Source organism: Leuciscus leuciscus, assembly GCF_965113295.1.
Source record: "Leuciscus leuciscus genome assembly, chromosome: 4".
NCBI classification, from domain to species: domain Eukaryota; kingdom Metazoa; phylum Chordata; class Actinopteri; order Cypriniformes; family Leuciscidae; genus Leuciscus; species Leuciscus leuciscus.
The window spans coordinates 17,113,667-17,140,538 of record NC_138728.1 but is presented as its reverse complement, the minus strand read 5'-3'; the positions used below and the strand labels follow the sequence as shown (position 1 = coordinate 17,140,538).

At 38.5% G+C, this 26,872-nt stretch overlaps 1 protein-coding gene and 1 long non-coding RNA gene across 7 annotated transcripts in view; both read right to left on the bottom strand.

Annotated features, from left to right (window-relative positions):
* nav3 (neuron navigator 3) overlaps nucleotides 1-26,872 on the bottom strand; it is a 315,297-nt gene that overhangs the window by 66,467 nt on the left and 221,958 nt on the right. For 5 of the 6 annotated variants that reach the window (XM_082168169.1, XM_082168167.1, XM_082168166.1 and 2 more), the window contains 4 exons: nucleotides 21,225-21,408; nucleotides 13,572-13,640; nucleotides 9,450-9,598; nucleotides 3,027-4,050 (listed from right to left, as the gene is read on the bottom strand). In XM_082168169.1, the coding sequence (XP_082024295.1) occupies nucleotides 3,027-4,050; nucleotides 9,450-9,598; nucleotides 13,572-13,640; nucleotides 21,225-21,408 (1,426 nt within the window). The remainder of the gene's footprint in view (nucleotides 1-3,026; nucleotides 4,051-9,449; nucleotides 9,599-13,571; nucleotides 13,641-21,224; nucleotides 21,409-26,872) is intronic. The other variant, XM_082168168.1, reaches the window with a different exon arrangement.
* Nucleotides 4,147-9,443, bottom strand: LOC309497912. The gene is made up of 2 exons (XR_014205745.1): nucleotides 5,913-9,443; nucleotides 4,147-5,878 (listed from the first exon to the last, which is right to left on the bottom strand). It is a non-coding gene; the product is annotated as an uncharacterized lncRNA (long non-coding RNA).

Genomic DNA, 26,872 nt, shown 5'->3' with positions numbered 1-26,872 from the left:
TGCCATTAATAATAACAATGACAATTAAATAATATATTATTAAATAATAAAATATCATTAACACCAAATACTAAATACCATTAATATACATATACAGGTGAAACTCGAAAAATTTGAATATTGTGCAAAAGTTCATGTATTTCAGTAATTCAAATTAAAAGGTGAAACTAATATATTTAGTATATATAACTATATACATATGCATGATTATACTTTTCAGGGGGCCGACATTTCTGTATTTAAAATCCTTTTTTTATTTTTATTTCATGTAATATTCTAATTTTTCTGCGATTTAGAATTTAGAATTTTTCTTAGGTTTGACGGTCATTGTGGGGTGACCTGGTACCCCAAAATCTAACAAAACCTGACAAACACATGCACATACGACGCTGTTCAGACTGGAACAGTTGAAACAGTCAGGGAGAAACTCTATGAATGTATATATGCATAACAACCACATCTACAACAAAGTTGTCCCAGGATACCTGCACTCGCCCTGATAAACATTCCCTTCTCTCTCTCTCTCTCTCTCTCTCTCTCTCTCTCTCTCTCTCACACACATCCAATTCACCAGCCAAATATTTCAGTGGCATGTCACACTGTTAGTTTCACCACGTGTTCCTGTGTTACCTGAGACAACAAACACTCACCCACATACACACAAACTCTGCCTGAGAATGCAAATAAGCAAATGATGCAGAAAGGAAGAGGGCTTAAACTGTCAGGTAGGTGAACTGAATGAACAGACAGTTTCAACAGAAGGTCGGGTAAGGACACATACAGAGATTTCATGGGCATCAGACACATCATTTCATCGTTTTAATATAGTTTTCATGCAACACCACTGAAGCTTAGAGGTTTGATGGGAAGAGAGGCAATAAGGCACTGTTCTCCATGCCAGTGGAAAAAATATTTTTAATCAAATAAATGTTGCTTTGTTGAGAGACTTCTTTCAAAAACATATATAAATCTTACCAACCTGCTTATTTTGAACACTAGTGTATAAATATTTACATTTACACAAAAATACAGTTTTGAGGCTGGTAATGCAACTTCATCAACTCACCCACCTTTGCCAAACATGTCAAAAAGTTTGACCCTATGTAAGTGTCATTTTTAAGAGCATGCTCACCATGTGGACCCATTCAAAATGCAGTGTACCATCTTGCAGCACCATTGAGTGCTGTCGCAGCCCTGCAGGTTTTACAGTGCCAAGCAAAGCTCTCGAGAGGAAGATCTGCGGTGGTGGAGTGCGATAAAGGCTTCAGTTTAAAATTCCATTAAGTCTTTAGGTTATAATCCTTATGAGACGACACTGAGAATGCCAAACACAGCTTTAAGAAAACGCCATCATCTTCCTGTGAATAATGAACCTGTGGCAGGCCGGTAAGGTGGTGAGTGTGTTTTTATGAGAGACGTTGAGCTCTAAAGGTTCAGTTTGTGCAGGCATGTCAGACGGGGGTCATCAGGTTTGAGAGCTCTTTATCAAGAGAAGGATTAAACGTTACTGAACATACACAATCGTTCAAGGACAAAACTCTTCCTCTCTCGCTTTTAACACTCTCATCTTTGTCTTCCATGTCAGTCTTCCATGTCATAGGACCATTAACACTCTCTTTGTCTTTTTAACAAGCTGACTCAAACTGTTATGAATGCCCTCTGCCCATCAATCACATATTCTCTTTTCTGTTCCCACTTCCTCTTCCTCCACTCTACCCTATTCACCCTCATTAGTCATCATTTGTGATGTCACCGGTCTCTTGGTGAGGACTGAGGGAAGCCACGCCCCTCAAACGAGGCGGTCTGGCAAACGTCTCAGCGGTTCCCACTCGGGCTATTAATACTGTCGAGATGAGACGTTTACCCACTGTTTTTTCGAACAAAGCTTTGCGTGATTGGATATGTGATGCAATGGACAGATGATCAGTGGGTGTGTGTTTGTGGGTTTAAAAGCTGGTTTGATAAACTGTATATATAGATGAATAGTTCAACATTTATTTGGCTGTAATTAATGATGCTTTATGTTGCTCTGTAACCTATGTGTGTGAGAGGGGTCTCACCCCATCTGGTCAATACAGGACTCTTGTCTAGACAATCTATAATAAAAAGAGATCCATCCTGTTAACATCACCCCCCACAGTCAGATTTAACAAGACATCCTCCAGATATCTTTCTGCCTTTACTCTGACAGGAGAGTGAAGAAATGATTGATTTGAAAATGACTAAAACCCGGGTTGCCTGCACAGAAAAACCACTGTGCAACATGTCGGAACATGTGCACTTCCCACCAGGCCAACTCTACATTAAGATCTTTCATGCAGATTTGACTTTCCACATCTAAACAAAATAATTTTGCTGTACTTTGTATATAGTTTATGGTGTATCTTGTGAACAACTAGTGATTACGAATAGTACCTGTTACATTTGGCAAAAGCCACACAACTGGTTATCAGTGTGCAGACTGAGTAAAAGATGAGGTAATTATTCTGGACCTCCTGGGGATGAGGGTTTCATCTTTGCCTGTCTATTGAGGGTAATTACAGAGACATGGTCCTGCTGTCTCATGGATAATGATAATGATTTTACAACCCAGAATAGAACCAAGGAACCCAGATCTGTCTGTTTATCTGAGCCTTACACTTTAATGTCTCTAAGCGTCATTGGATATATAGACCCCAGTAGCCCTGCCAGGACTAGAAGCCAGCAGGGTCTATGATGAGGACATAGAGGACATGAAAAATGACCAGTTGGCATCTGTTTTTCCTACTGAGGGATTTCTGTCTAATTTTATCCAAAGAGTCAAAGTACACTGATCACAAGCAAAGCCCACCTGCTCTTAATTAATTTGCTAGGGGTATAATGGTAAATGTAACAGAGGTGGACTCTTCTGTGACTGAACAGGACAGATCCAGATCCTTAATCATGAAGCAGGTACCCGTAACTTTGGCAACTATCATTCACAATTTGCAAAGCAAGACATTTGAAAATACAACAATCATGTCCAACTGTGTTTGAGAATCACTCACCGATACATGAAGGGGGCGACGGTTGCTGTGTTGGGATGGTTGTATTGCTGCTGCTGGGGAAGTTGAACTACTCCATTGCCTCCTAGAGCTCCTCCACCACCCAGCCCTGAAGTGACGGATCCAGAAAGTGCTGAGGTACTGGTTGATGACACCATGCTGGTCTTACGATTCTCCAAACCTCCCAAAGATTTCTGCATATATATAGACTGACTGCCTTTACTATGTTTGGTCTTCTCACTTGTAGCAGGTACACTAGTTGAAGGTACACTAGGCTGAGTTGCAGCAGGCTTGGCGGTCGCCGCCGGAGTCTTCAGACCAGGCTTGGGGATGCCGCTGGACGCGGGGATTGCACTTTCTTTCTTCACAGAGGCTGCAGATGTTTTGCTCCCTTTGGGGATGAAGCTGGCGATCTTTGAGCCTTTCTTAGAGGGCTCCACTAATACTGGCTCCTCTTTGGGTGGTGTGCTGGCTTTGCTCTTTGTCTTGTTCTTCTCCTCTTTGTCTTTGGGCTGCGGCAAGGACTTATTGTTGTGGCTCTTGCAGTTGTTGGTCTTGTTTGGGGGTGCAAAGGAGGATGCAGGGGTCTTCCCCTGCTGTTTCGAGATCCCACAGGGTGGTGTGGGACTGCAGGTCCCCTCATCTCCAAACTCCGACAAGTCGTCCTCCTCCTGAAGAGCCATTTCGGCCACCGAGGGCGAGGTTCTGGATGCGGAGCGAGGGTTGATGAGCCGGAACTTCTCCAACATGGAGCGCTGGTTGCCGGGGGCTGATTTGGAGGCATCTGTGATTGGGGGCCGGAGGCGATCAGATGATAAGGGAGGAGTCGGGGAAGCGGTTGGGCTAGGCGGCTTGGTGGCCAGCATGGACGAGGTGGCACTGTGCTTTATGTTCATGGATTTGCTGCGCCAGGACTTTCCAGCTGTGGGAGAGGGGATGGCAGAGGCCAGCTGCTGCCCGCTGGTGCTTGAGGGCACCGAGCCACTGCCGTTCATGCTGCCTGGCAGAGGGATGCCCTTCACCGACTCTGTGCCAGAGAAATAGACCACACAGTGGACACATCTGTTAGACTGATAAAACTACACCCTAGAAGCAATACGAAGTTTGTGTTGTGAAAACTGAAAAAAAAAAAAAGAAAAAAAGATGACTGCGGCAATAATCAAATATTAACATAAGAGGAAAGGGATTGTGGGAAAAGAAAACACGTGAGGAATAGATAGTGCTCCAACCAAATCTTTACTCTGCAACCACCGCATACTAAAAGTCCTAAGCAATGCTGCGATGCACTCAGGCAGAAAATTGGCTCCTAAATTGATTTTGTGGGATTTCAAATACTTTGTTGTTGCCAGACACTCTCTTGTTCTTTGTAAATGCAGTGATGTTTTGCAGAGAATCAACATGGCTCACAGAATTATATATATATAAACTAATCCAATACAAATACATCATGTCCACAGATCTACATATGTCAAGCCTTTTAGATCATGACATTGCACAAATGTAACATCGTTTTAAAATGCACTGACTATCAGTCCAATAATGACAACTTCCCATTGCAAAACTCAGGGCACAGACTCAAAATGCTTTACAATGTAAGTGTATATAAATCAGATTACTTTGGCTAGATTTCTGTCGATTGTACATTACTGGCAAAAAAAGTACCATTCTATTACCATGCTGTTTTTTTCTTCTTTATCTATGATGAATGACATTCTTTTTAGCACCTATATGAATACAGTAATCATAATCATGCAGTACCAACATAGATACCAAATTACCATGGTTTTACCATCTGATTCTATCAATGTACTCAAGTACTTCTTTGTAAGAATATGTTTTACATTTTAAGAGTGAATCTCATGCAACCAGACAAAGGCATATTTTTTCACTTGGGTCATTTGTACAAAAAATGTAATAAAAAGAAATAAAATAACATAAATTTTGTTGAAAAGTAATTTCTTCACATATTCGAATCACCGTAATACTGGGGAAAAAAAATTTATATATATATATATAGAAGTAATATTATTAGAATTATATTATGATAAAATAATATAAGAATGAAAAAAAGAAAAAAAAAAACTTTTTTAATGCAAAATAAAACTTGTTTTTTATTTCATTTTGTGAAATTCGTTCAAGTGTTTATAAATCAGATTGCTTTCACTGAACTTCAATGGATTATACATGAAAATAAAATGTCATTTTAATGAGTTTCTGTGAATTAAAAAAGATCAGTAATACACCAATGCTTCAGCTGACTTATAACACAACAAACTGCAAGTAAATCTGCTTAATCTCACAGTAACTCAGGCTGTCCCTAACTTTGATTTGCATCCAGATATATCAAAGTCTCAAGCTGCAAAATTCTAAACATAAAGGAAGAGAGGAAGAGATGGGACTTCAATTGGTTCCATTGAAAATCATGTAGAAGGAACAGTGATTGGACTATGAATGAGCGTTGTGTGGATCGGGCTTCAGTGCATGTGTCAGCTAAATTAACCCCGTCTTTGGAGATAACAGCAGCTTAAATAACAGCCTCTCTCTCGCACGTACACACACACACCAGACCATCGAAACGTGGTTACCATAGCTACCCGTCTTTTCGCCACACCACTTTATATGTTGAAAGTGAAATTCCACTTTGGTCTGGGAATTCTGGTAGGATACAATACACATTCCAAAACAAACATATTAACAGGTGTACTGACAGCACCTCTGTAATAAAAATACTTAATTCACTACTGTCTAATCCAGAATGGATCACATTAGCCATTTCCTTTGCCTCTGGCTTTCTTTGTTATCTCTTCTGTCCAGTTCTGATATATCTCCACCGTCACAGGTGCTATTGTATGAAGCTATGCCAGAAGTTCATTGAGTGTACTAAATAACAATGATTTCAAAGTGGACATGAGCTAAACGTGCTGATTCACTCCTGCAGCCAGTGTGAAAGGAGAAATTAGCTTTGTTATACAAGAGTCAAGACTACTTAACATGCAAGTGTTTGTGCCTACTAACTTGGCATAGGGTTTATAAACAGTGTGAGATTTGCATCCACAGAGAGGCTTTGTGCTAAGACACGCAGGTGACGGTAGCACTGGGTGCTGACAGATTTTGAGGTTAAGGATTAAATCAGTTAAAGGTCAAACTCCGGATTATGAAATTTGTATTCAAGCCTGCCATAAAATGAAAGACTACATGCTAGCTCTGTTCCAGAACCTAGCGAGCTGCCTAAAGGGCTGCAAAGGCAGCATCCCAACCGTCATAAGTGCCTGATTTGGAACACTATGTAGGCAGCATTAGAGTGCAAATAAAACTCATCTCACATCTTAAAGGTTGTATCAGCGATTTCAGGCCCAAAAAAGGCCCAAACATAAATGATCACATTCATCTTTCCTAACGATCCGCTAGCTGCCCGCCCCATAAGCAGGCCGTCAAAAAACGCGTCTCTGTAGGCAGCCTCGGCTCTGAGATCCGCACACAAAAACAATTGGTTTCACCAACCACAAAATAAATAGTGTTCCAACCAATCACCGACAGGGGGTGGGTGTTATGAGGTTTTGCGCTCGTGCACTGCTGCACGCGAAGTCGGAGCCGAAGATGAAGCCAGCGTCTATCAACGAACAAGAGAAATTGAACATGGCTGAGTCAATCCCCATGAGGAGGAGGAGGATTAGGACGAGGGAATACCATCGTGTTTATTCCAAGACACAATTAGTTATCGGGAAGGCTTTTGAAAGGTGGAGAGAACTGAACATTTTTAAATCGGACGCCGAGGTTGCACTGTTTCTTCTGGACAGGTGAGTAGCTGCTACAGAACTGTACTAGGTAAATAAATGATAATAGGCAACGTTATGACACCTTGCTAGTAACCATTTATATTTCAAATGACAATTCTGTTAGCTGGGAGCAAAGCTGGAAGCGAGCTATGTAGTTGATAACATAATGTTCATGCATACAAAGTAAAAAAAAACAAAAAAAACATTCTCTGCATTAGCCTATTTTAGAATACACAATATTGAATGTGCAAGTAACGGCTATTATATTTACTTGGTTATAAAATTATGTTACAAAACAACTATAATGACTTACTCAGCAGAATGAGCCATCATTGAGGTAGAACGTCGATCTGAATATCGTGTGTCTGTCGCTTTAAGAAATGCGCGTGCATGATCGCACGAAACGGGAGGGAGGGGCGAGGTAACTTGGTTTGTTTGGGATCTCGCTTCAAACACAAACAGAAGTGACGTCAACCACAATCGCTGATACAACCTTTAATTGATTGCATGTTGCTAAGCTAACAAAGTTTATACAATATGCATAATAGATACATAACATACGCAAGCTATTTCTGGCCATTTCTTGATCTATTTATATTTTACCAATATTATATAATATATATATATTATATTTAATTTCAGGGTTCCGCAGCTAATGTTTGTGAACCCCTGGGGGTACGTGAGGGAACTGCAGGGGTTTGTGAGCCGAAAAGCTTTTAATTAATTCATAATGAATTAAATCATAAAAATGTACATTTAAAATATATTTTTTTTTTTATGAAAACATGAAAACACTAACTAAAAAAACACATTTAGTTTACCTGCATCTCATGTAACCCTTACAAAGCTTCACCGAACCGTGAACATGCAATGTGTTGTTCAATTATTGAAACATGATTTAAAATCTAATGGGGTAGCCTACTAAGGGGACAAAATAGTTTGGAAATTCCTGATCTATTTGAATGGGGACCGAAATCTAAGTAACTGTTGTTTGAAATTATGCTTTAACAACACATTTCAAATCAGGAACAGAATTACACAACAATGGTGTCATTAAATAATGAAAGTTAAAAATTTTTGTCAGACTGGTCCAGCTAAAACACAATTTGTTGTCTCTTTTAACTGTATAGTGTGACTACAGTTACGATTTTTCCAATTCATATAAGTACCAGACAATTCCTGCCGCTTTTTCAGCTTCTCGTTTGGCAAAATGCATTCTGGGATATCCTCCCCTATGAAGGTGCAGCCATATTTACCGTTTTATGACAGATTTTCACAGGTAAAATAGCCATTGTGAAAGATTTCCCCAACTGGTTCAAGTTGGACACATGGATTCACCACATTGACCAAAATAAAGCTGTGTGAACTGCTTTATATATCGCTACACTATTGACAATCCACGATGGACCTTGTTTCATTAATGTGACCATACCTTTACAATTTGGCCTAAATATTAAGTCTAAAAAGGTAGCATAATTTTTCTGCCTATTGTTTGGAACAGCTTTCGTGTCAACAGTGCACCTATGGTGTCCTAAAATGCTAGGTAGGCAGCTCACTAGTTTTTGGAACAGAGCTCATTCTCTCCCTACCAGCCCCTCCCATGGTTCCTCCAGTGCAGCAGACGCTTAAGACAGAAGAAAAGGGAAGATGAGGGAAAAAGGGCAGATGGGAGTTTGCTTTTCTCATCTGTGGAGGTATTAGCACAGTAGCCCTGTAAATCAAGGTTTTGAGTAATGTTAGGCCCGATGGAAAAGGGCAGCCATGGGTTTCAAGAGAGACGTCGCCTATTAGGACTCTTTGATTCATCAAAGCTCCGTCTGCCATGTGAGACCCTCTGTCTGGCTTTGTGTGTGCCGTCTCGCCCTCTCCGTACCCAGTGTCTGGGAACACCAGCATCTGTGCTAACGGTGAACAAGGACCAGTAAAGTCCAGTATAAATCTAATCGGGCAGCACAGCCAAAAAAAACAGTCTGCGAGGGAAATCAGTTGCGTTTTGTTCACCGATCGCCATGGATCCTTGCTGTGAGGGGTGAAGTAGGGGCGAAATACAGGTCACACGTCTTTGAACTCCCAACCCGACTTCAATCGACACACTCCATCAGGTCTAGCGCAGATTTATGAAGTAACCAACTAGCCTGTGGAGATTTACACACTGGTGGCTGAATGGCCGTGTGGTTTTATGAAGTCGGCTTTGAATGATGGTTCGGCTCTGACAGGAAGATGAAATCTGAAGTGAACCCTGAATAGGCTGGTTATGTGGAAGAAGCAAAAATATAACATTAACGTCATCTCTAAATATGTAGGAGGAGGACAGTGAATGCCTAGGGCAGATCACCTTTTCAGATGTGAATAACACACCACAAAGGAACCGCAGTGCAATATTATACTTCAGGTCCCGAAGTTTTCCTCAGGAAATGTGTTTTTCAGCAGATTTATTTACATCATTATGAAAATGTAATAAGAAATGCATTTTTTTACCGGGGGAACCAGCTTAGAGCATCTTGCCCGGTCCCACAGCTCTATTGTTTCTTAGATAGTGGCACCATCTAGTGGATAACATGATATAGCTGCTGCTGTTTCATGTTAGTGACATGCAGAAACCTTGATTTTCATATTAAGATAGAGAATGTAAAGTCTGTAAATTACTCACCTCTGTCGTTGCCGCTAGCATACTGCAGTGGTTTGCTCTTGTCAATACTGTTGAAGCTCTGGCTCCTTCGGTTCAGGTTTGAGGAGCCGTGGGCTTTACTGCTGCTACTGCCGCTGCCTGCAGCGGGGACTCTGGAGGGACCTGGTAACCTGTAACACACAACACTAACACATTAGTTTGGTCTTCAATCACTGGATATGAGCTGTATGAGATTATATATAACTATGACAGACAGACACACACACACCCACGTACGCACACACACACACACATTCTTGTACATCTATCTTCGTGAGGACATTCATTGACACAATTCAATCTATATCTTCTTGCCCTAACCCTACCATTACAACTAACTGCCTAACCCAAACCCTTACCCTAAACCTACCCTTAACATAATTATAACCTGATCTCTAAAACCAAGTCTTGACCCTCAAACAGGCCTTTAAAGGGCTCTCAGAAAGTGAGGACCGTCCAAAATGTCCCCACTTTACTCTCTTTGTCCTCACTTCGATGGTCTAAAACTCAGACAGACAGATAGACAGATAGGTAGCTAGATAGATAGATAGATAGATAGATAGATAGATAGATAGATAGATAGATAGATAGATAGATAGATAGATAGATAGATAGATAGATAGATAGATAGATAAAGCAACAAGCCCCGCAAAGCCGTTATTTACAGTGAATTTAGGCTTCGAACGCGGCTCAACCAATCAGAATCAAGGACCGGAACTATCCGTTTTATAAAGATAGATAGATAGATAGATAGATAGATAGATAGATAGATAGATAGATAGATAGATAGATAGATAGATAGATAGATAGATAGATAGATAGATAGATAGATAGATAGATAAACATTTTACATTGCTCCCTTCTAAGGACAGTTGTTTCTTAAACTATAGGCAAGTAAACCCATATACTGTACATGCATTCCATTCAAATATTGTGAAGGTTTACTTCCAATGGAGGGTAGACATATATTTCCAACTGTATATAAGCTCTAATAACATAGAGCTCTGGTAATGCCTTTTGAGACAATAAATTAATGCCATTTAGGAATAAAACGGCTCATTCCTCAATATGCCAGCATAATAAACAGCTCTTAATTGCTCTAAAATCTGCAATGAAACTAGCCTGGAGTGTGTATGTGTGTTTTTTTCTTTGCATTGCCCTGTGCTGTATCCACATTATTGATGATTTACTCCTGCACAAAGCTTGTTAATGACTCACGAGTGGTAGTTTTTAATTTGGAAACACAATCCCGTGGCACATCAGCCTAACAACATCTCATAAACATGTCGTGTGAGAACAGAAAAGGCTTGGAATTTACAGGGACTTTGACATTGACAAATATATATTTAGAGCCGATTCATTTCTCACCAAACAGAAATGTTCGACGTTACTCAAATCTGATTACGGCAAAAGGCAATTGATTTTAACAAACCAAATTGATAAACTAATAAAAGCATTTTAAATTTCCATCATTATTTGAAGTTCATCGCTGATCAAATATGTTTGAAAGGTATTATTATAAAGAATCAGAGAAAATAGCTTTCTCAGAAATGATGGATTGGAAACCAATGATTCAGGCAGATGAGGTGCATGTCTCATCAAGCTTCTAATGACACTGCTTCATCACTTGCTCATTTCCCATCAGGAACTTCTGCTTTTCCCTATTAACCTGTTATGCAGGCCACCATTGCCAGCTATGATAATACACAAGTGTGAAAAGTGACTCTGAAAAAGCATATCTCAAGTTATTTCGCAAAGAGGTTATTTCTTTGAAAATTGGGGTGGAGAGTATTGTCTGAATTGAGATAAGCATTTGAACGAAAGAGTTTTAGAAGTCTTCGCTATAACAGGCCCACATGGAATTGATGTCTATTGAGAGCTCAGTAGATTCACATCAGCCCTCATGTGTTTGTTTAATAAATATGTTGACTAATTTGATCATGCTTTCAGCTATCAATACAACCCGTATCTGAGCGTAACGCATTTTATCATGTTGAAATCTGCAGATTTTTCCCCTGAATTTGCAAAGCAAACACATCAAGAGTGAGCAGATTCAGTTCGCCCTGGTTCAGAGATGCAGACAACATCTGACATCAGCATTTATAAGACATTTGGGTCTCTAATTTGGTCTTGAAATGTTCCTTAGACTATGATTTGCATAAATATGTATCATGTATACATACACAAGCACAAATATGCCAGTAGAGGATACATTTGGTGCTTACCAGGCATTTGAAGATAGAGAACGTTGCTAAAATAGACCTGAATTAAAGCTGTGGTGCATAATTTTTTTCTGCATGTGCTAAAATACTTTATCCTATCCTGACAAATATGACATTCATAGGCTCTGGGAAAAAAAAAACGGAGGTATTTTTAAAGCATTACTCTTTTTAAGCATCCCAAAACAAGCCAACACAGCCACACACTGGCTCAACCAAGTTGAGGAAGGACTATCTGATTGTTTGACCAATGGCAGGGAAGCAGGGAAACTTGTTTGAAATATTATATTTTTTATGTGGGATGGGGGTTGTTAAATTATGCTAAAGAAATGGCATATTCTGCTTTTAGTGGCTGATATTGAAAAATCTATTCCTGAAGCTAGAATGGTCAGCTGGAAGATCAGGTCTCTGGATCTGCTCCTGCTTATTTTAGGGTAACAATTAAAGTGTCAATGGGGCTCAGATGAAAACCGTGAGCGTTTGAAGGGGTTATCTGCACTGCTAAATAATAACGGAATTTTATTCAAATGTCACATCTTTTACAAACTGTGTCCTGCATACATAAAAGGCCTTATGGAAGATAAAATCTTTCAAATTATGCCTATTAAAATTTAGAGCAGGATGTTTCAGGATCAAATAAGACTGCTTCTGTCATCTCCGGTGAATCGTAATCTTTCCGATTGAAGCACTTAAGATTGAGGTGGAAGTTTTGGATTCTAGCGGACAGCTAATTTATGCTCTATTATCTATTCTGGTTTCCCCTTTTTAAAAAAAACAGGATCATAGGTTATTAAATTTGTCTCTCTAACCCAAATTACTACACAATAATCCTGTTTAATTAATCAATTAGTTTATCTCTCTAAACTAAAGACACAAACAGGAGAAAGTGTGTACTTAGAGATACTTATATCGATCATTATAATATATATACACACACACACACACAATTCATCATTTTATATATATTTATATAAAGATATTTATATATTTTTTTTCTCTTTGGAGATATTTGATATTTTTTTCAGTGCATTTTACAAGGCGTTCTCACTTACAACCACCAATAAATCTCATATCTGATCAGATTTTCAAAAGCTTTTGCCAGTAATGTAGCCCACTGATAACATTAGCCGTGAACAGCCCTCTACATCCTTACAGACTATTTAAAAGTTTATACAATAAAATATACAGTACATTTGAACTTAGGACGAGGGCAGAGTCCAGTATGAAAAAGAGTTGCTTCAGGAAACATTTTAAATCAGTGCTTTGAGAGAAGATCCCAGACCTCATATAAGTCAAAGAGAACTGCAGCGTCTCCATTCCAGTCCCTTTCCCTGCAGGCACATATTGTCTTTGAGCAAATAATGCCATCAGCTGAACCTTAGCCATCAGGCTGTCAGTGGAGTAAGCACTATATCACACATAGTGTCCATCACATATCTCACATAGTTTGGCCAGGGGCTGCTTGAAATGCTTCGCCAGCACTCAGCTTCCCATCAGCTCTGAGATGAAGCAAATGCTTTCAGGGCCAGACAACTGCTGCCGAAGCTTCAAACTACAAAAAACCTCCGGCTAAAGTGGTCAGAGATAAACAGCGTTCAAGATCTAGGGATGATCCAGGACGTTCTGCATCCGCTCACCTCAGCTAAACCAAGAAATTCAGCTCAAAACCCGTAGAAAAGCAACAGAAAGATTTTATTAAAAAAATCTAGACTACAGTTGAAGAACCAGCATGCGTATATATCATCCACCAATTCCATCACCATGATCTGTTGCTACAGCTTTGAACATCAGTGGATCGGCTTTCCCAGTCTCTAGCCTGAAGGTCTGCGGAGAGTTTCAGGTGTCAGAACAGAGCGAGAGCAGGCAGATACTGTAAAGACTCTACCTTGTGTTTTTCTTCTGAGGGGCTGCTATTCCACTGTGACCTGGTGGACTTGTATATCGTGCGGTGAGACTGTAAAGAGGTAGTGGGAGAGAACGAGAGAGAAACGGGAGAGAAAAAGAGGGAGGGAGAGAGAGAGAGAGAAAGGAATGAGGTTAATGATTGGATTGAATTTTTGTTTTTTCAAACTGTGGCATCTTTCTCTCTAATGCAATAAGGGCGGCACTTAGCGAGCCACAATCAGGGCTGGGCGCTCACGTGCAAACGCAAACAGCATGGCCTCTGTGTGCGCCTATTCAGATTCACATGACATGTCACTCGTCTCCGACCACAAGTATGCGTACTTCCTCCAACCGTCCTACGGTTCTAGTCGCCATTGCATGCTGTAGATCTAAAGTTAAAAGCCAAATCACACTCTTTATAAACCTGTACCTTAAACTATGCGTGTGTGTGAATACAGTAAGAGCTTTATTCTTCGTAGTGCTGAATCACTGATCCATTGAGAATGACCTCGATAACAACATATAACTCAAAGAAAGTAATCCCACATGACAGAGATGTTATTCCTGTGGGTCCAGTCACAAAAACAACAACAACAACAACAACAAAAAACTTCACACACTCACTTTCTCACACAAAAACATACCTCTTCCAGGAACACTTTAACTGTGTGTATAAATAATACATGAATATACACCGTTTAAAAGTTTTGGGTAAGTAAGATTTTAACTGGAAGCATTAACACCAAGGTAAATTCCTTGGCAATAAAGCTCTTTCTGATCCTGATTTTGAATAGAGGAAGTCAATAGTTTTATTTAGGAGAAATGCAGTAGATTTGATCGAAAGTGACAGTAAAGACTTTTACACTTTACATGTACTTTTACTTGTTCTTTTGAACTTTCTATTCCTCAAAGAAAAAACGGTTTCAAGAAAAAAATATTAAGCAGCACAACTGTTTTCAACTGTGATAGTAATAATAATAAATGTTTCTTGAGCAACAAATCAAGCATATTAGAATGAATTCTGAAGGATTATGTAACAATGAAGACAAATCTGAAAATGTAGCTTTGCCATCACAGAAATATATATATATATTTTTTAAATATATCAACATAGAAACAGTCATTTTAAATTATAATAATATTTCACAATATTACTGCTTTGACTATTTTTGAACAAATAAATACAGCCTTTGAGAGCATAACATTCTTTCAAAAACATTAAAAAAATCTTACCAACTCTGACCGAACTTTATAACAGTAGTGTACATACTATAATGAAAACTGTAATAAGTTAATAATACTGTAAGTATAATAATAAATATAACTGAAATGATCTCTATAAGGACAGAGAAGACCCTTTGGATGAAGGAATACATTGTCAGATGGAATAAATGATAGATGGAGGTCCTGCCAGTAGGAGTTGTACTTACAACACACACATTTAAAACAAAACCCAAACACCTCAGGCCAAACACAAAACACAGAACAGTTGGCTGTGTAGGTCTCAAATCTCTCTCTCTTTCTATCCCCTGACAGCTGACTGACACTGCTTTTGTTCGTTTTGGGTGTGCATTTTTGTTTGTATATGTTTGTATATGCTGTGTCTAAGCGGTAAATGTGCCTTGACATGTTTTTGCGTTTAGCAGGTTTGTGAGCGCTGCGTGATGGAACGAGAATGTCAATGGATGGATGAAAATTGCTGAAAGTTGAAAGATGAGAGAGCATGAGAAAGAGGGAATGTCCAGTTCACAACGGTTCAACAGTTACAGTAAGAAGACGTCTATCTAAACAGCATCTAGTTGCTATCACCATTTGCCATCAGCAAAAGGTCATCAATATGGTTTGTTGCTGGTCAAAAGTAGTTTACCAACACCAATCAGAATAGTTTACAAGGTCAAAACCAGGTGGTGATAGAGCTGATCAACCATCTACACCATCTTGGATCATGAATGACCAATTTAGACCAGAACTTAACTTAACGTAACAAGTGTTCAGTCATTTGATTTATGTTTCTTTAGTGTTCCGTGATAGGCAACCCTGCCCACAGTGAAATATAATTGGTTCAAAAACCTGTTCCACAAAATTAAATATGTTCTGATTGTGTCATGTCACACCCATATAGACCAGCTTTATCCTGTTGGATATCTTGTTGGATATTAACTATATCTATTCAGAGCAACAACAAAAAAAGGACTTTCTATTCCATTCTTCCAAAAGTTGCCCAAAGTGACTGAGAATGTGGGAGGGTCTGCTCAGAAAGAGATCATTATGACCACCATGAATGTTTCTACGGCGAGTGCGTGACAAGAAGCTGGCTTGAGTCTACCACAGGTAAAACCCTGAGGAGCAACAAAGACTTCACCAGACTGAGAGAACGAGAGGAAGACAGTAAAAGAAGGAGGCAAGACAGCAGGTTAACAAGCATTGTAACCAAAGACAGCTCCAGTGAGACACTAACACTGTCTTTCACTCTCTCGTTCACTCTCTCTCTCTTGAGAATGTGATCATGTCCACATGATTAATGAGGCCCACCGTTTCTCCTCCAGCTCAAAGAGGAACTCAGCTGGGGCAGTTGCTCTACAACCTTCTTTCTTTCTTTTTCCTTCACTCCTAAAAGCGTTCAGCCAAGCAGTATGAAAGTACGACAGTGGTGAGTCTGACAGTCTCAAGGATAAATCTTTTGCCGTGGGCCATTTATACACACTTCACAGTGAGAAATCAAACACAGACCAAATCCGCCAAGGTCACTATTCTGAAAATCTTAAATTGAATCAAAACTATTAGGTTTAGTGAGGATTACAAAACCATTCACTATAGTTTGTCTAATGGGAATCAATAAATCTCAAGATTAGCCTACCTACTCAAATGTAAAAGCATCAAAATGATAAGGATGCATATGAAAAATCTTAAATGTTGTGCAGTTTCCAGTCATATAAGCAACGGTGACCACTTTTTGTGTTGCTACAATACTTCAAGACAACCGCCGTATCGACCAGAAAAACAAAAGACACATTACAAAAGGATACATTATAAATCAAAACTTACCAACTGACAGTAAAAATGTATCAAACAACATAGAACAACTGCAGATGTAACATTTGCATTGTAACAAACTACTCAATGTCTATTCTGATAAATACCCCCATTGCATTTTAACATATAGTTTGATAATTAATTTAGATTAAGTTTGAGATGTTATGTAATGTTTTAGGTAATATTTTGACAATCCTACCTTTAAAATAAAAACTCTTAACTAGCAGTACTTTACAAGTTCTAATGCAATAATACTAGATGACTTTCAACAGCAAAAGACAAGAAGCAAAGAATGACCAACCTGCAGAAAAGTTTTAAACTGATAGAAGTGCAACAACCCATAAAATGAGTTTCAACTTACCTCCCGAGAGAGAAACATCTCATTTTTCAAAGCAGAACAGACAACTTCCAAAAAAGGAACTAAACACCTAAATATAAAATGTCACACTGTAGACCCAGAATAATTATTAGATCTGGAGGGACACAATAGCCTGAATACACAGAACAGGACAGTCCAAAAACTTGCACCATAAACGATTAATAAACTACCACAAAGTTAACAACAACCATGTTGCTTCCAGTCAAAGGACCTCTGTAACCCAGATCCGTGACACGATCAATTCTACTGTACCTATTGCTGTCAGACTTTCTCCCATAGGACAGTCGGCTCTTCCTGTCCCGTGAGCTGGGGGCAGGCAATCGTGAGCATGAGACAACCGAGTCGAGTTGTTCATCTCGGGACATGGTGCGCTGAGAGGGAGGGATGACACTTCACCCCCCATATCTTCCCCAGACCTAAAGGCACCGCAATGTCCAGCTATCCCCCCCTCTCTCTCTCTCTGTCTCTCTCTCTCTCTCTCTCTGACCAACACTCCAGCAGGTGTTGGCTATAGAAAGCCTGGATCTCTAAAACTGTAAATGGGAGCAGTGCCTGTGAGTAAAACCAGCCAGAGTGCATTATAAAAAGCTCCCCCCTCATTCCCAGGGATCTCAGACAGTGTTGCATTATGGTATTTAAATCTTTAAAACAAAACCGATATCCAGCTGACTTGGTGTCAAAAGTGTTAAAAGTCAATTTCGCTTTTTAAAGCAACAGCAACAGAATTTTATATAATGTCCTTACCAGTAAAAAGTGATAAAAGTTACTGTGTGTAAATCTATGTACAGGTATTAGCCTCATTGCAGTTCTTTCCTGTGCTGATGTATTTCCTATTGAAACAGGAAGTTGGGGCTGAACTTATCGAAGGGTTTGTTCTTTTTGGTAAATAGTCATTATTCTTTAGTTTAAGTCATGATTTAACTTTAGTTTAACCATGATGCTTTTGCTGGAACATAGCAAGTATGGTTAAGAGAAGGCATACTTATTCTAGAAAACAATTGATTGGTTAAAAATTCAGGTATGCCGCTGAGTGCAAGATGAGTCATCATTATTTTTTTAATGCATATATCAGCTAAAATATAATGTTGTTAACTTTTAGCAATACAATGCAATATAGAGTAAAGATGCACACAAAATGAAGCCACTAAAAACTTAAATTGGGATTTTATAAGCATTTACACTGACAGTGTAATATAATGTAATTAATTATATTTTATTATATCATTTAAAAAAGAAATGATCAGAAATGGGAGTAAATATAGTGCTGAGTAACTGAAATTTAATTGCTCCACAATTTGCTGTACTGTATATAACATGAAATATCTTCTGACTGGCTTCTAAATAAAATGTCTTGTTAAGCAGAAAATGTAAGTATGAACAGAAAAATAATTTAGCACCAGCAACTTGACGAATGGCGCTTGCTCAGGTCAGTGTATGGAAGACCGTTTACCCATTGAATTAAACATAATGAGTTTATTCACTGAGTATGTGATACGCTTCTGCCAGTAAGCTAAAATGCTTTAAGAAACTCCCAGGAGTCTTTTTAAGTGTTTCTGTGCTGTTGGCCAAAGACCAGAGTTGATGAATCACCAAGACCCCTGTGACCGATACAACACACACACACACACACACACACACACACACACACACACACACACACACACACACACACACACACACACACACACACACACACACACACACACACACACACACACACACACACACACACACACACACACACACACACACACACACACACACACACACACACACACACACACACACACACACACACACACACACACACACACACACACACAAAATCAGCCAGCCACCCATTTTAACACCTGTAACCCCAAGCCAGTAAACGTTTGAAGAAACATTTCCTAAACGCAATACAATAGCTTCCTTTTTACCAGACTGTCTGGACAGAACTGTGATAGTTATCTGAGGAGACTGTGTTTACAACATCCTCAAGGAGTACGGCCAATCTACAGCCCTCCTGGCCCAATTCTGCTCACTGATGTCATTTGGTGTGTGTGGAATGCTAAAGCTGTGTGTGTGTGTGTTTCAGGCTGGCAGTCCAATGCCCTCTGAACACCTGTCACTGCTGGATCTGAGTTGAGAGAGATCCCACAGGCCTCGGACAAGAATGAGGGGCAGCTGTTGTCTTTCTCTCACTCTCTTCCTCTCTCTCTCCCTCTTCTCTTTGCACTTGTGAATGCTGACAGCACAGAGAAGCACTACAAAACGCACACTCGTGCTTTTCTGCCTGTCCCCCCCACACACACACACAAATGCATTCTGGGCCAGGTAACGTGAACCAGGCTGTGTAACGCCACTCATGTGCAGCATCTCCTCTCCGTAGCTGCTGCTAAGATTACTCATCTATTTACATCACAGTTATGGCCTTCCTTTTTTACCCACACACACGCACACGCACATAAGCACAAATACACATATGCACAAACACAGACACACGCACACGCACACTCACGCAAACACACACTCACACTCACTCACACACACATACACAGTTCTATTATTTTGTTTAACTGTAACTAGTTACTAACCATTTTAAATTTCAGTTCAAATAGTGTATACATATGACTTGTACATATGACTTGTTTACATATGATATATATATACACTACCGTTCAAAAGTTTGGGGTCAGTACGATTTTTAAAATGTTTTTCTGCTCACCAAGGCTGCATTTATTTGATAAAAAACAATACACAAAAAACAAAAACAGTAATATTGTGAAATATTATGACAATTTAAAATGACTGTTTTCTATTTTAATATATTTTAAACTGTAATTTGTTTCTGTGATCAAAGCTGAATTTTCAGCATCATTACTCCAGTCTACAGTGTCACATTCTAATATGATGATTTGATGCTCAAGAAACATTCATTATTATTATCAATGTTGAAAACAGTTTTGTACAATTTTTTTTCACAATTCTTTGATGAATAGAAAGTTCAAAAGAACAGCATTTATTTAAAACAGAATATTTTCTAACATTATAAATGTCTTTACTGTAACTTGTGATCAGTTTAACTCATCCTTGATGAATAAAAGTATTGATCTATTTTATTTATTTCCCCCAAAAATAAAATTTAAATTCTTACTGACCCCAAACTTTTGAACGGTAGTGTTTAATGTTACAAAAGCTTTAGATTTCAGATAAATGCTGTTCTTTTGAACTTTCTATTCATCATAGCATCATGAAATAAAAATGTAAATAACTGTTTTCAACATTGATAATAATCATAAATGTTTCTTGAGCATCAAATCATCATATTAGAATGATTTCTGAAGGATCATGTGACACTGAAGACTGAAGAGTAATGATGCTGAAAATTCAGCTTTGATCACAGGAATAAATTACTCTTTACTGTATATTCACATAGAAAACAGCTGTTTTAAATAGGAATAATATTTCACAATATTACTGTTTTTGTTTGTATTTTTAATCAAATAAATGCAGCCTTGGTGAGCAGAAGATACTTCTTTTAAAAACATTAAAAATCGTACTGACCCCAAACTTTTGAACGGTAGTGTAAATGTGTATATATACATATGTGTGTGTGTGTGTGTGTGTGTGTGTGTGTGTGTGTATCTAGGTGATTCCTGGCTTGTATACATAATGGTTACAATCCAAGTGTCTTTAGTGAAAAAGTCAACATTTTATATTATTATATTTCATTTCATTTGAATTGTATATTATATTATATTATATTATATTATATTATATTATATTATATTATATTATATTATATTATATTATATTATATAACTGCATATGTATTAAATTGCATTGTATTATATGATAATATATCAATTTACTTTATACTAAAAATAATACATGTGATATTTATAAATTACAACAAAAAAAAATTCAGAAGAACTCAACTGGTTTTGATCTAGCGATCTAACACATTGTATGCTTCCAGTGTATAAACTATCTTAGTTACAGTAGAAGCCATATTTAATTTTATTTGAACAACAGTGAGCTGTTTTGGTAATTATTTGTACCTTTATGTTGATAGTTAAGTAGACGAAACACAGAAAATACCTTGCAAAACATCTTCAGAATAAGCTCCAGAAAACATGGGTTGTAAAAAAAATGTACTCCCGTTAGACGTTAAGAAAGTACAATATAAGTCTCACAAGGTCAATGAACATAGAATTCAACTAAGGCCAGCAGAGAAAGGTCTCATCAGACGTGTCCTACCTGGACTGCATGTCTTGTGTTTTGTGCTGGCTCGCTGGCGCCGCCCCTGTGCTCTGATGCGTGACGTGCTGTTGAAGCTCCACCAATGACTGCAGGTACTGCTGCTGGTGCTGCTGTTGCTGCTTGTAGCGGGACAGGATGAAGAACAAACCCAGGATGCTCTTCAGATTCCCATTACACACCTCTGAAGATCAAACACACCAGATTTAGAAAGTACCACAAGAAGAGCTCTTTAATCCTGCGAACGACTGCATTCCATTGATGCGCCCAAACCTTAAATGCATCATGTTTTTAGTACAGGATCAACTCAGAAGAAACGGCCGTTGAGTCATATGGTAGCTAGCCTCATTATAAGGAAGTTCGAGTAGAGTTTACAATCAGTTGAGAATATGGGGAGATGAGTTCTGTTCTCTGAATGAGGAAGTAATACACAGCATGACAATATACAACTGTCTGGAGGATCCAAGTTTAGCATTGTCATTTGACCGTCTGGAGTCTTGTGCGTCATATATTAGATGCTAACATTTGTAAACAGTCGCTGTAACGACTGGATCTGACTTTTAATTGAGACCTTTTACAAGGAAGATACTGATTCAATAAGCAAAACGTTGAAGTGCCGGATGGAGTTTAGAAGCCCAAATGCAATTATGCTATGCACATTAGCGCTGTGAGGTGTGCTACGAGGAATTTTGAACTTTTTCCAAATTGAGAATGTGAGTTTGAATAAGTGCTAGCATGGCGTTGCTCTGATCACAGAGATAAAGGACTGAAGATGAAGGCAAAATCATCGATTGTCTGCGCTCTGCCTGCCAGAGACGCTTTTCTCTCTTGTGCCCATTTATGAAATGGTCTTCATTCATAGTCACACACTGCTAATGGTTGGTGCAGAAAGCGACTGAAGGATGGCAGTGCTGAGGCAGCGCTAAAGAGAAGAATCCGGTTTATTTCTGACAGCCCGCCTGTTTGTTCTGCCTGTCAGCGATGTTTGGGGTTATCAATCTTCTCCCGGTTCAATTTGGGACCATGCGGTGCTGTAATTTGTATTCTACATAATAAAGCACTTAGATGGTATGTTTCCATTGAACATACTCTCTGGGTTAGGCACTGACAGAAATTTGGCACTATTTGGTGTCGTTGCACTTCAGGTCAGTGCGGAAAATGAAAAACTAGCAGGCTAATTTGTAAATGCATTTTGTATGTTTGCATTAATGGAGGGAATTAGTATTATGCTTTGTGCAATAGCATATGGAGAGCATTTAGATTTCATCCAGGGGGCTACATTGATTCACATTAGGCCATTAACGATTTCCACGAACACCAGTGAATTGAACATCGCTTATGGGATGTTACCATAAGGATTTCACTATAGAAAATAACATAGTTACTGGTATCACTAGTACTGTAAAATCATAGTAAATTATGACATTTACTACAGTTGATGGGCCCCATTGACTTCCATAGTATGGGGAAAGTCAATGGGGCCCATCAAGTGTTTGGTTACCGACATTTTTCAAAATATATTCTTTTGTGTTCAGCAGAAGAAAGAAATTCATTCAGATTTGGAATAACTTGAGGGTGATGGTGACAGAATTTCCTTTTTGGGTGAACTATCCCTTAAAGTAATACATTTTACACATAACATACTGCATATTCAATCTATGAAGATTAATGATACTTAAAATTGTGTGGCTAGTTTACATTTCTAAGCAACCATATGAACAGATTTTGCATTACAAATGATAAAATGGGTGAAAAGCCCATAGATTTGCATGGAAATAGGGGCCCAAGACATATCTAATGACTAAAATATAATAAAGAAATGGTTCTCAACCACAGGTTGATTTTAAATAATTTAAAATAAATCAATAAAATGCTATAAAAAAATAAAAAAATCAAGATGTAAACTGAGATTTACTGTAAAATATATTTTAATTGTCCCCCACCCCCCAAAAAACTCTTATTTTTATTGAAATACATACAGAATCAGAATATTCTCTTTCAGAATCTTTATATCAACTAATCAAATTTTATTTGTTCATGACAGTACTGCCCCAAACCATGTAAACAAATACCAGTGAGCTAGGATGTACATTGGAAACTTGAAGTAAAAGTTGTATGCTAATGAACACACTTTAAGCAGAAGTTTAAATGTGGAGTCATCAGGCTCTGTCTGTCACTAGCCGCACAAGGTCAGAGGCGTATCTGTTCAGCCGGGTTCATTAAGGGAAGCGAGGACAGGGAAGTGTGAATACATTATCTATTTACAGTGATGTGACCTTGACCACTTCCTCTGTATACAGTAGCGTTCTATCATTTCCTAGCCAAAAGTACCAGTAAACATGTAATACTTTGTACAGAATTACAAAGTGGATTGGATGTACATACACTACCGTTCAAAAGTTTGGAGTCGGCAAGATATTTCATCACCAAGGCTGAATTAATTTACAGTAAAACAGTAATATTGTGAAACATTACAATTTAACAAAAATTACAGTTTAATATATTTTAAAATGCGATAGAAAATCTGAATTATCATCAGTCATTACACCAGTCTGCACTGTCAAGAGATCTTTCAGAAATCATTCTGATTTGGTGCTCAAGCAACGTTATTTTTATTATTCATATTAGTATCAATATTGAAAACAGTTGTGTAGTTTGGTCATTTCTGGAGTTTAACAGCCCCCATGCCTCTATTTCTGTGTTTCACAGAAGAAAGAAAGTCATTACAGGTTTGCAACCACGTGAGGGTGAATAAATGATGAGAATTCTCATTTTGAGTGAACTATACCTTTAGCCCAGCTGAGATTAGGAAAAGTGATTTCTATGAAAACAGGCTTCCTGTATTTTACATTTTAATGAGTGTCTTTCAATTTGAATACCTCAGAAGGTCATGCTTGATCTCTTTTGTATGACTTGTGAGGATTTTTGATTTGAGCAGAGGGATTAAACAGCTCAGAGGAAGCGCCTCTTCAGTTACGCTGACGTCAGTTGCGCGAGTGTCTTAATACACGTGTGTGTTTCTTGTCATGGTGGGTTTCACGGTCAGGTCACCGGAGAAGGTGGCCCCTTTGACCCTATGAGAAGTCTTTAGGACTAACCTGCTCTTTAACGAACTGCAACTTTTCACCAGATCCTCACAGCCAATGAGATCAAAGCTCAGGTCATGGTGTGCCCCGCACTTAAAGCACTTAAAACCGGAATCCCACTGTGCGTTCTGATACCCTACACACCATGAACAGAGAGTCATGGCCAGTGCAGCAGGAAAAGGGATATTGTGAGCTTGCACCTCTCATTATTGGACTGTTCTGGGGAAAGAGGGCTAGGATAACACTCAGCAGGGGTCGAGAGGAAACTTTCCCTGAGGACAATTTTATTGCACAGATGATGCACTTTCACAGCGAATGAGGTTGGGTTTCATTTAAGTGTCAACTTTGTCTCAGATGTTTCTCTTAAAATTCCTCGAAGAGATGGAAATAGAAACAAATGTGACAACTGTACACATACAGTTAGAGTGGTATTCTATTAAACTAGTGCCTTTTTAAATTTGGAATGGTGATTTGTTTTAAAGTACAGGTACATTAAACATTCTGTCAGACAAAGAATGACATTAAGTGCTAATAGAATGCAATGAGTCTCGGCGTGTCTGAAAACCTGAATGTTGTTACTTCCTTTTCAAAAAAAGAGGTTCCATCTTAAAATTACAGTTTTCTATCATTTTGAGGTAAATAAGTCATGTGTTGTGGGAATTCATAGACACGTATTAATTAATTAATTATTAATTAGACTGTGAATGCAGACTACAATGGCAATAATACTAATAATAATGATGGTATTTTTAATTGTATGTTTTTAAATACTTTTTAATTTATATATTTAAACTTGCTAAACAAAATTGTACTCTTTTTTTTGGAATGACTTGCAGTATAGTGCTATTAAACTAAATAGCATAACCGAATGCATTTTATTTAATAAATTGAGGATACTTCAGGAGGAGTGAAATCTAATTCGCTCTGAATTTAATCTCGTTGTCTAGGAGAAATAATTTAATACATTCAAAAATAAATAAATTCAATACTGACAGAAAAAGAGAAATACTATATATATGACATAGTGTCTGTGGTTGAGACATTATTACATTTATTTTCCTTGGAAAACTCCTACACAGTCAAGCACATCAAACAAAAAAACAACTTCTTTTATAAAGGTCTCGAGTCGGCATGCCTCATAAAATACTAAACACAAGCGTATGCAAGCCTTCAAAACCCAAACTCTGAAACCTTAGCTAATTTAATTAAGACAACTACTCACAGCTTTAGGAAAGATGCTCAACACACTCACTCACTCATTCGCTCGCTCACTCGCTCACTCACTCACTCGCTCACTCACTCGCTCACTCACTCACTCACTCACTCACTCACTCACTCACTCACTCACTCACTCACTCACTCACTCACTCACTCACTCACTCACTCACTCACTCACTCACTCACTCACTCACTCACTCACTCACTCACTCACTCACTCACTCACTCACTCACTCACTCACTCACTCACTCACTCACTCACTCACTCACTCACTCACTCTCACACACACACACACACACACACACACACACACACACACACACACACACACACACACACACACACACACACACACACACACACACACACACACACACACACACACACACACACACACACACACACACACACACACACACACACACACACACTCACTCACTCACTCACTCACTCACTCACTCGCTCACTCACACACATATGCACATTGCACACACTCACTCATTCACACTCACTCACTCATTCACACTCACTCACTCTCTCTCACACACACACGTTCACAAGCTCACTCACTCACTCACTCACTCACTCACTCACTCACTCACTCACTCACTCACTCACTCACTCACTCACTCACTCACTCACTCACTCACTCACACACACCCTCCATCACTCACTCACTCGAGGTGTGTGATGAGTGTGTGATGAAAGCTTGAGAAACCCTATACACTGTATATTTATGGACCCTGTGCACTCATGGTGCTGAATTTAGCGGGACAGTGAATACAGTATCCAAGCTGCTTTAGGTTAATGATATCATTCCACACAGAATTTAGTACACTTGAGCTCAGACTGAAAAATAATATCAAGGATCTTTGTGGTCTGTCAGTGCAGCCGTTCTAAAAAACCTAAAATTATCTTAAAATAAGGTTCAAATATCAACTAGTATCTATGGGCTCAAACACTCTACCACCAATGTAGCTATAACAATGATGTGATACTTAACTGTGTATGCATACAGAATTACATGAAATGCTAAAAATAATTATTATTACACCACGCCACTATGTCAGGGTGTTGCTATGTTTGCCTGGGTGGTTCCTGATTGGTAATTTATAAGCTCAATTTTAAAAAGTCTCAGTGACAATAGAGAAATATGTTTCCCCCACAATTTATTATATATATATATATATATATATATATATATATATATATATATATATATATATATATATATATATATATATGTATATGTATATGTATATATGTATGTATATATATATATATGTATGTATATATATATATATATATATATATATATATACACACACACACACATGTATGTG